The sequence below is a fragment of the Phoca vitulina genome, unplaced genomic scaffold, assembly GCF_004348235.1.
Source record: "Phoca vitulina isolate PV1807 unplaced genomic scaffold, GSC_HSeal_1.0 scaffold33, whole genome shotgun sequence".
Lineage (NCBI taxonomy): Eukaryota > Metazoa > Chordata > Mammalia > Carnivora > Phocidae > Phoca > Phoca vitulina.
Genome location: NW_022589736.1, coordinates 1,495,034 through 1,503,946, shown reverse-complemented (window position 1 = coordinate 1,503,946; position 8,913 = coordinate 1,495,034). Strand labels below are relative to the sequence as shown.

Here is an 8,913-nt window from a genome sequence, read left to right as displayed (position 1 = left end):
AGGGGCCCCCGCCTGCCAGCACCTGGGCAGATGCCCCTCAGCAGGTGGGCCTGTTGATCAAGAACCGTCTCTGCGCCCCCACCCCCAGCACCCACGGCCCTAGTCTCTCTCCACACCTCCCCGGCTCCCGAACGCGGCACCTGCTCCGAGCACAAGTGTGGTTGGGCAGGCCTGGGGCCCTGAGGGCTGACCTGTCCTGACCCGTCCGCTCTCCACCTCCCTCCCCAGCCGCACCTGCTGCCCCAGAAACGCAGGCCCGAGGAGATGGCCGCGGGCGTGATCCAGCCTCTCTGTGACTTCCGGCTGCCCCTGCCCACCCGCCGGCCCTTCCTGCCCTCAGACCCGGAGCCCCAGGAGACCTCTGAGGACGAGGATGACGAGGAAGACGAGGAGGAGCCGGAGGGGCCAGGCGGCCGCAGCCCAGCCCCCCAGGCCTCGGGTTGGGCCCCAGAAGCAGGCCCCCCGGGTCCCAGCAGCCCCGAGACACCCCTACAGCTGCTGCGGTTCTCCGAGCTCATCAGTGGTGACATCCAGCGGTACTTTGGCCGCAAGGAGAGGGGGCAGGACCCCGACGCCTGCGACATCTACGCGGACGACAGTGCAGCCCGGGACGTCCCATGCGCTGACCTGGCACGCCTGGCCCCGGGCGGGCCCCCAGACGGCGACCAGGCTGCGGAGCCCGGGGTCCTCTCTCCCAGGGGTCCCGAGGGGCAGGCCCGCGGGCTGGGGCCCCTGGCCGAGCTCTTCGACTACGGGCTGCGGCAGTACTCAGGGCCTGGGGCCTCAGCTGGCAGGCGGCTCAGGCTGGAGCGAAAATACGGCCACATCGTCCCCATGACCCAGAGGAAGCTGCCTCTCTCCTTCTGGGAGGAGCCGGCCCCCGGCCCCCTGGGCCTGCTCCGCCCTGGCACGCCTGACTTCAGCGACCTGCTGGCCAGCTGGTCAGCGGAGACTGGCCCCGAGCTGCCCGGGGGAGGGGCCCAGGCCCTGGACGGGGTACAGCTGGCCGAGGCCTAGCCAGTGGGCCAGGGTCCGTGGGGGCGAGCGGGGTGGCAGCTTTGCCTTTCCTTAAGGAGGGAGGCCTGTCACTGTTCTGTCGGAGCCCCAGGGGCCATCCAACCAGCCAGCTCAGGGAGGGACTTCCCAGGCCCAGGAGGACAGGCCAGGCTCCTCCTGCGGCCCGGAGCTGCCACCACCACCAGAGGCCACCTGGGCAGGGAATGGGCAGGAGCTGCCGTCCCAGGCACGCTGCCCCCAGGAGGGGAGGCCCTGGGCTCAGGCGGTCTGCACACTGTGCCCCACTCTGGGTGAGGCCCACTGGCCAACCAGACCAGTCCTGAGATCCCAGGTCAGCAGCCACCAGGCTGGCTGGTGCTAGGGCTGCCCGTCCCCCAGGCCCCATGGTAGGTGGCAGGACCAGCTACTGTGGGATGAGCAGGGTTTTCTTGGAGGCAGGAAGAAGGGGTGCTGCCTAAGTGTGTGAGCAAACACGCTGTTTGCTCCCTAGATTAGGCCAGGAAAAGCTACTTCCTTTGCTGGCCACGGCGCAGTTGTGAAGGGCACGACCAGCCGCCAAGGGGTAGGAGCCACGGGACCCACGCTGGGCCAGCTGGCCCTCTGGGGGCCTGCAAGGAGTGGGTGGGGCTCCAGGATGCTGCGGTTGAGGGCAGGACGGCCCAGGAAGGTGCCAGGCCTGGGGCAGCCGGGCTCCTGGGAAGGAGCTCGGGACGCTGACGGGTACAGGAGCCGGCACATTTATTTCTGGGAAAGGGGCAAGGATGGGAGCTGTCAGGCAGCCTCTTGGCGAAAGAACTTCTCCAGGAATGCGCGTGTCCTCCGCTGGGCCCCCAGGTTCATGAGAGCCGCCTTCCACTGCAGCCACCTGCCCAAGACACGGCTCATGCCCAGTGGCCTCGGGGCCTCCCCCAGGACCGCCCCAGACCTGGAGGGGTCTCCAGAAGGCGGCTCCCCACAGCGCACCTCACGGCCTGATACATGCCCCAGCGGTTCACAGGGACCACCTCTCCGGGCCCTGCGTCCTTGACGAAGAACTGCTGCTTCCCCAGGGACATGAGGACCCTCCTGCTGCCCAGCCGCAGGGCCCACGGGCCCTCCTCACTCCGTAGGCGCACGATGCTCTCACGCAGGCTGGCCGTCTCCTCCATGCGCTGCGGACAAGAGCGCCGGGAGGAGGGGCCGCTGCAGGAACGCAGGAATCCAGCCAGAGGGGGACGGGACAGCCCCCGGGATTTATCTCTCTCTGGACAGACCTGGGTCTTATCTACCAGGAAACCCTGCTGGGGCCAGACACGCACGGACGGCAGTAGGGAAGCCCATGGAGCTAAGGGCCCCGCAGGGAGGGGTGAGGGGCCGGGAGCCTCCGGGGCAGGGTCAGCGCAGGGGCCACCTCTCACCAGCTTGGTTTCTGTATTAAACTTGAGGTTCTGGATGGTCTTGTTGTCCTGCATGCTATTTTCCAATTTCATTATTTGGTTCTGGAACTGAAGGCCGCCCGTTTGTCAGCCTGGACGCGGCCCGAGGGTGGCCCCCACCCCAGGCCCCCAAGGTAGGATCTGGCCTCTGACACCGGGTCCCGGCCCCTCGCTGGGTGACCTGGTGGACCTGGCCAGCGCTCAGGCCGGCTCCTTTCACCGTGATGACACCCCCAGCATGTGGGGGGCTCCAGACAGGTGCCCCCCACTTCACACTGGCTCTATGAGCCACTTGACCTCTGGGTGTCTGGGATCCGGGGCCTCCCCGGGGGCCCCTCTGCTGAGCATGACGGGCACGGGGGCCCCAGGGGTACCGTGGCCAGCTTGCCCTGGATCTCGGCGATCTTCTGCCCGGGGTTGCCCTCCCTGAGCAGCTGCATGGACGTCAGCAGAGAGGCGAGTTCCTGCCGCACGGCCCCGACCTCGAACTCTCTGTCGGAATAGGAGGCTGTGGGGGGGGGGGGGGGGGGGGCGGGGACAAGGGCAGGTGCGGAAGGAGGGCAGGGTGTGCAGGGGGTGGGTGCTCAGCTTTGCCACCCCTCCAGTGGGACCTGGCGGGTCCCCAGCAGGTGACAGACGGCGAAGCTCAAGGACCTGTGTGGGCTGCACCTGGGGGGAGCCGAGCCCAGAGCCGGGGAGCGGCCGGGGTTGCGGGAGGGGAAGCCTCGTGGATGCACCTCCAGCTGCTGCAGTCCTGGGGCCTCACCTGGCTCTGCCCTCAGCTGAGATCTTGAGGTCTGAGTCGCTCTTGTGCAGGATGCACTTGTCGGAAACGGCCTCTATCTGCAACAGACGCAGGGTGGACGGGCAGCCTAGGCGGTCCAGCGGGGCTGGGGGGCCGTACCCCTGGCCCTCACCCACCTGCCGGGCCAGGCTGTCCATTCGCTCCCGCACCCCCCTCAGGCGCGCCTCAGCCTCCTTCTGACACTGGGCCAGGCCCTCCAGCGATTCCTGCTCCGAGCCTTCCCACTTTCTCTGTGCCTGGAACACAGATGCCAGTGAGGGCCGGAACTGGGGGACGGAGGGGGATGGACAGAGGGACGGGGCCCCCTAGAGCCAGAGTTGGAGCCAAGAGGGTCAACCCCGCAGCTGAGAGCTCCCTGCAGTCTGCACGGGGGGGACAGACGGCTCTCCGGGGACCTGGGTACTCCAGGCTGAACAGAACCACATCCATAAGAAGGCCTGGCTCAGTCCCCTGCCCACCAGGAGTCGACAGGGATGGGGACGGACAGCTGCCCACAGCTGCAGGAGAGGGTGACCACCCTACGAATCCACAGAGGCCGGCGGCCATTCAGTGGTCGCCAGGGGCTGCGGGGTGGGGAAGGACGGCTAGCCGCACGGGGCTTCGTCTGTGGCGACGGAGAAGATGTCCCAGTGACATGACCGCAGCTCAGCCCCGAGGACGCGAGGAGCTGCCAAGCCCCAGGCTTCGCAAGGGTGGACCGCACGGCGTAGGAACTGTGTGTCAGTGACACCATGCAAGAAAGAGGAATGAACCTCTGCGCAAGGGCTGGCTGGGCCTGCTGTGGAAGCCACCGCGTGTTGGGGGCCATGGCAGGCCTCGGGGCCGCAGCTCCCCCAGGACCGCGCTCACCTCACTCAGCCGCAGACTCAGCGTCTGCTCCTGCAGATCCAGTCTCCAGCTCAGGGCCACGAAGTGGTCACTCAGGTCCTTCACCTGCTTCCCCAGCTCAGCCAGCGACACCTCCAGGGCCTGGCTCTTCTCTCGGAGCTGTGGGAGGGGGGCTTTAACATGGCTGCCTGGGGAGGCGGGGGTCCCCTGGGGACGCTGACCACCCCTCTGCTGCCCTCACCAGCTCTAGCGCGCTGTGGGCCTCCTGCTGGGCCAGTTGGCCGGCCTCCAGGCTCTCCTGCAGGAAGGCGGCCAGCTCCCCGGCCCGGCTCTCCTCCAGGTGCCCTTTGCTGTCCCTGGGGGTTGGTGCCAACACAGCTGTCCCTCGGCCCAGGCTGCCCCCTCTCAGGGCTGGCCCTGGAGGAGCTTGGCTGCTGGCTCCAGAACCACGTGGGAGACCCCGGGGAGCAGGGGATAGAGAATGGTCACAGGGCCCCCTGGATGGGGCTGTGTCCACTGGAGAGTGCAGAGTCCTCCACGGGGGGACCAGGAGCCCCTGTCCGAGGGCACTGGGCGCCGGGGAGAAAGGCGGATTGGACACCCACCAGGCCTTCTGCTCGGCCAGGAGGATCCGGTTCAGCGACATCTGGTTCTGCCGCACGAACTTGGTCAGCTGGATCACGGCCTGGTCCAGGCCCCGGCACTGCTCCAGGAGGCGGCATTCTTCCTGCTGCGGGAGAGGTGGCTCTGAGCCCCTGCCCTGGCCGCCTGCCCGCCCGGACGCCCCCGCCGCCCCCGGCCCTGGGCTGCCCACCTCGTGCTGCCCCTGCAGGGCCTGCACGCGCTCCTCGGCCTGCTCCTGCAGCCTCTGCCACCGGCTCTCCAGCTCACCCCGCAGGCTGCTCTCCGCCTTCAGCCGGGTGCTCTCAGACGCCTTCATTCTCTGTGGGGAGACCGGCCCGCCTGCCGTGAGCGGGGGCGTGGGGGCACGGCCCAGCCGCAGGCCCATGGGCCCCCACCTTCTCCAGGGCCAGGAAGCTCTTCTGCAGGAAGCCACACAGTTTGGCCTCCCTCTTGAGGAAGCGGAGGCTCATCTCCTCACAGAGCTTGGTCACCTGGGCCTGTGGGAGTCAGTGTGGTTGCCGTTGAGATCCGACCGTCCTCCTCGCCTCGTCCATCCCCTGCCCCCCGCCTGCTGGCCCCCGGGCGAGCTCGGGCTGGTCTGTTTTCTTGCCCAACTGTGTCCGTCACTGAGGACTCTGGGCCCTGTGTCCCCTGCTGTCCCCGAGCCTCGCAGAGCGGGGCCCACCACACCCTCCTTAGGAAGGAAGGCAGGGCCCTCATGTCCCCCCGGAGGGCCAGGCACGAGGGCTGTGAAGGGCCTACAGGCCGAGCTTGTGTGGATCCAGACCATGCTTGGTGCCCACGGTGACCACAGACGCCACCCAGGGCAGGGGGCACAGCCGCCACCAAATCGCATCTGGAGCTGGGAGCCTCCGTCAGGGAAGCTGAGGGAATATGAGTGCACACACACTTCGCCCTCGCTCTCCAGGCCCAGGATGGGGCACCTTCCCCTCCCCCTCCTCCCCGCCGGCTCCCTTCTTGGGCATCAAGGGTCTGAGTGTGCCTGAGACAAGATGTCAAGGTCCAGGGCCGCAGCTCCCATGGCCACAGGGCAGGTGCGTCCTGAGCCCCTGCCAGCACCCACGCCACATGCAGGGTGGTTAGCAGTTCGTTTCTGTAAGGAGCCCCAGGACGCGGGGTCCTCAGCTCCGCGGTTCCAGTGCAAACCCAGGAATGGGCTGGAGTAAATGAGCGGGTGTGGCCACGTGCCCATCAGACTTGACGAAAACAGGTGGTGGTCACAGTGTGCCGACCCCAGCCTAGAGGGCAGGTGCGGGGGGGAGGCGGTGCCCTGCGCATGCCTGGCGCAGCAGGAATCCCTGGGCCCGGTGCCTTCCGGAGCTCCCGGCCGCAGCGGTGGGCAGTATCTAGACTGGGCCAAGACAGGAACTCCCCAAAGGGCAGCAGCAAGGGGAAGGCCACCGAAGCTGGGCAGCCGAGCTATGTGGGCAGCAGCTGGGGAGCACTGGGCCAGCGCCCCCACCTGCTGCACGGGCGACACGGTCCCTGGGCTCTGTTTGCAGAGCTGAAGAGGCTGGGTCTCGGGCAGGAGGGGAACCTGCACCAACCAGGGGTGGAGCCACCCCAGGAATAGCTGAGGAAGGGGCTTCAGGCCTACGATGCTCTATTTCCAGATCTGGGTGCTGATCCCACGACGGCAAGAAGGACCCGTGGCGGAGATACTGCCAGGGAGGGACCTTCTGTGATGAAACATGAGCTCCATCTTGGCGCTACCCAAACTGTCAGCCACGGGCCGCACGTGGCCGCGGGGCCCCTGAAGCGTGGCTCATGTGACCGAGGGAGCGAAAACGTTAGCTTTCTACAGACAGAGCCACATGCGGCTGGTGGCCACAGACCGGACCACGCAGGACCTCGGGGTCACCCCCCGGGCCCGACCATGTTGCCAGGAAGGATGGCTCACCCGGCTGCCCGGGCCTAGCCTCCCTCCTGGTACCTGCATCTTGGCCACCTCACTGTCCACCCTCTGGCTCGCGTCCTCCTGGCTCTTCTGCAGGGCACTGCAGGCCGCTTCCCGGAACTGTCCCTCCTGCTCCAGCTTCCCGGCCAGCTCGGCCAGCCTAGGGCACCAGCCACCGGTCACAGCAATCCAGCCGGCCGGCCTAGCTGGGGAGCCACCGGGAAGTTGGCGGGGCCCTGAGACATGGAGAATGCTTCCCGGGCCCAGGCCTGCTGCTGGGGGGCCCAGGCTGACCTCCAGGCCGGTGAGGCAGCGGGTGGATAACCCCACCTGGGCAAACACAGACAAGGGCAAGACACTGACTTCTGTGTCCCCAGATAGGGAGCCGGGAGCGGCCTGGGCCAGGGCCACTGGGTGGGGGAGGGGGCAGGGACTCCGGGCTCAAGCCTTTTTTCTCAGTGACCACACGTGGTGGGTCCAGAGCCAGCCCCCCAGGAGGGAGGTGGGCGGTGTCCACCTGAGGTCGGCCTCCTGCTCAGTGTCCTTCCGCTCAGAGTCCTGGAGCACCTGCTTCCTCCGGATCTGGGTCAGGGCCTCCCGGACTTCCACCAGCCTGGCACACAAGACCTGCTTCTGCCTGAGGCCTGCCTGGCCGGCCCTCCTGCCTGCCTTTGGGGGTCAGGGTCCTGGCCCAGGGGCCCTATCAGCAGGCCTCCCGCCATGTTCATACAAACCCAGGCCTTTTGAGTCGGGCTGTGGAGGCGTGCTGCTTACCTAAGCAAGACAAGGAGCAGGGTGCAGGCTGATGCCCTGGGGTCCCGCCCCAGCTGCTGCTTTCCCACAGCCCCTGACCCTGCCACTAAGGCCTGCACCACTGGTGGGGTGTGGGGGGGTACCTCTTGTCCAGGGCCTGCATCTGGTTCTGGTTCTGGGGGCTGGGGAACTGCAAGGAGGAAGGGGAGGCTGAGCCTCGTAGCCCGGCTGGCACAGACGGGGGCCCGAGCTGAGCACAGGGTCCCGGGAGCGGGAGAGCCTCGCCTCTGGGTGGGGATGGTGGCGGCTCACCTCGAGGGCCTCCTTCTCTGGGGCCCGAGCCGCCTGCCGCAGGTCCTGCTGCAGCCTCTTGAGCTCTGCGTCTTGCAGCTGCATGCAGGTGCGGAGCTGGAGCATCTCCCGAAGCAGGCTCAGCATGGCTCGCTCACAGCAGTCCTTGTGCCCCCGCAGGGACGCCACCTCGGCCTGCAGGTCGGCCACCCTGGCCAGGGTGAGGAACAGGCTGAGTCGGGCCATGCATGCCGGGGGTGGGTGGCATGGCGCTCCCGCCCCAGCTCTGCCCAGGCTCACCACTGCTCCAGCTGCGTCCAGTGCTTGGGGGAGTCCCGCTCCGGGATGGAGGTGGCGGACGCCAGGTGGCTGGACTCATACCTCTCGGAGATCTCCTCCAGACTCAAGAGCTCAGGACTGGCCAGTCCTTCCTCGAGTGGGAGCCCCAGGTCCCCCAGGGTGATGGTGCTTGTCTGGGTGGGGGGTGAAGCCCCCGACGAGGGGTTGCTAGCAGCCAGCTCTGCAAAAATGTGGCTTCTGGGCTGATGAAGGGTGCCGGCTCCAGGTAGGGCTCAGGGTAACAGGGACCCAAATCACTGCAGCGATTGGCTAAGCGTGTCCACTGAGCTCACCTTGGCCCGTCCTGCTGAGTCACACGGCCTGACCCCGGGAGGGCTCAGCACTTGCTGCCGCACAACAGGCAGCTCGCGCTCAGAGAGGCCCAGGCTCCTGCCTGAGAACACACAGCACCAGAAAGCAGAAACAGGACTGTGCCCTGCCTGCCCAGCTCCAGAGGCAGCCCTGGGGCAGTAAGGCCCCTTGAGAGGTCAGGAAGCAGAGCTGCCCCGGGTGGCCCACACCACACCCCCACGCAGGCCCTTCCCTGGACTGTCCTTCTGGCTCAGCCCCTATTGGTACCAGGCTCACCTGGTACGGCTTCAGCCACTGCCCAGAGGCCCTGGGCCTCACACCCAGGGCTGCCCAGAGCTGGACACCCGGGTGGCTGGAGGGAGGCAGGGAAGGCGGGGCTGGAAGGCTCTGGGGCCTTGGGGAGCACGTGGGGTGTGAAGAGGGAGTGCCTGCCCTCACATCTCTCCTTCCAAGACAACAGCAAGGCAGGCGTGCGGCTGGGGCTCTTCTGGAACCATCTTTCTCTCACCAGAACCTGGTGACTTCATGGCCCAACTGCCAGTGGAACCTGGGCCCTCGACTCTGCCAGCCCCGCAAGGCCCCCCAACTGCCCATTTCTGGAAAGATCTGAG

General features: G+C 67.5%; 2 protein-coding genes across 2 annotated transcripts; one reads left to right on the top strand and one right to left on the bottom strand.

Annotated features, from left to right (window-relative positions):
- Positions 1-264: 264 nt before the first annotated feature.
- On the top strand, positions 265-1,017 carry PERCC1 (proline and glutamate rich with coiled coil 1). The gene has a single exon (XM_032425931.1). The coding sequence runs from the start codon at positions 265-267 to the stop codon at positions 1,015-1,017; it is 753 nt and encodes a 250-aa protein (XP_032281822.1).
- Positions 1,018-1,775: 758 nt separating this feature from the next.
- On the bottom strand, positions 1,776-8,829 carry CCDC154 (coiled-coil domain containing 154). Its single transcript, XM_032425517.1, has 18 exons — positions 8,811-8,829; positions 8,284-8,384; positions 7,952-8,193; positions 7,673-7,862; positions 7,504-7,550; positions 7,125-7,220; positions 6,644-6,767; positions 5,085-5,186; positions 4,880-5,008; positions 4,671-4,792; positions 4,307-4,421; positions 4,087-4,224; positions 3,354-3,473; positions 3,199-3,275; positions 2,807-2,924; positions 2,415-2,501; positions 1,981-2,168; positions 1,776-1,882 (listed from the first exon to the last, which is right to left on the bottom strand). Exons 1-18 carry the CDS (start codon positions 8,827-8,829, stop codon positions 1,789-1,791), a joined length of 2,109 nt encoding a protein of 702 aa, XP_032281408.1. The 3' UTR covers positions 1,776-1,788.
- Between the last annotated feature and the right edge of the window lie 84 nt (positions 8,830-8,913).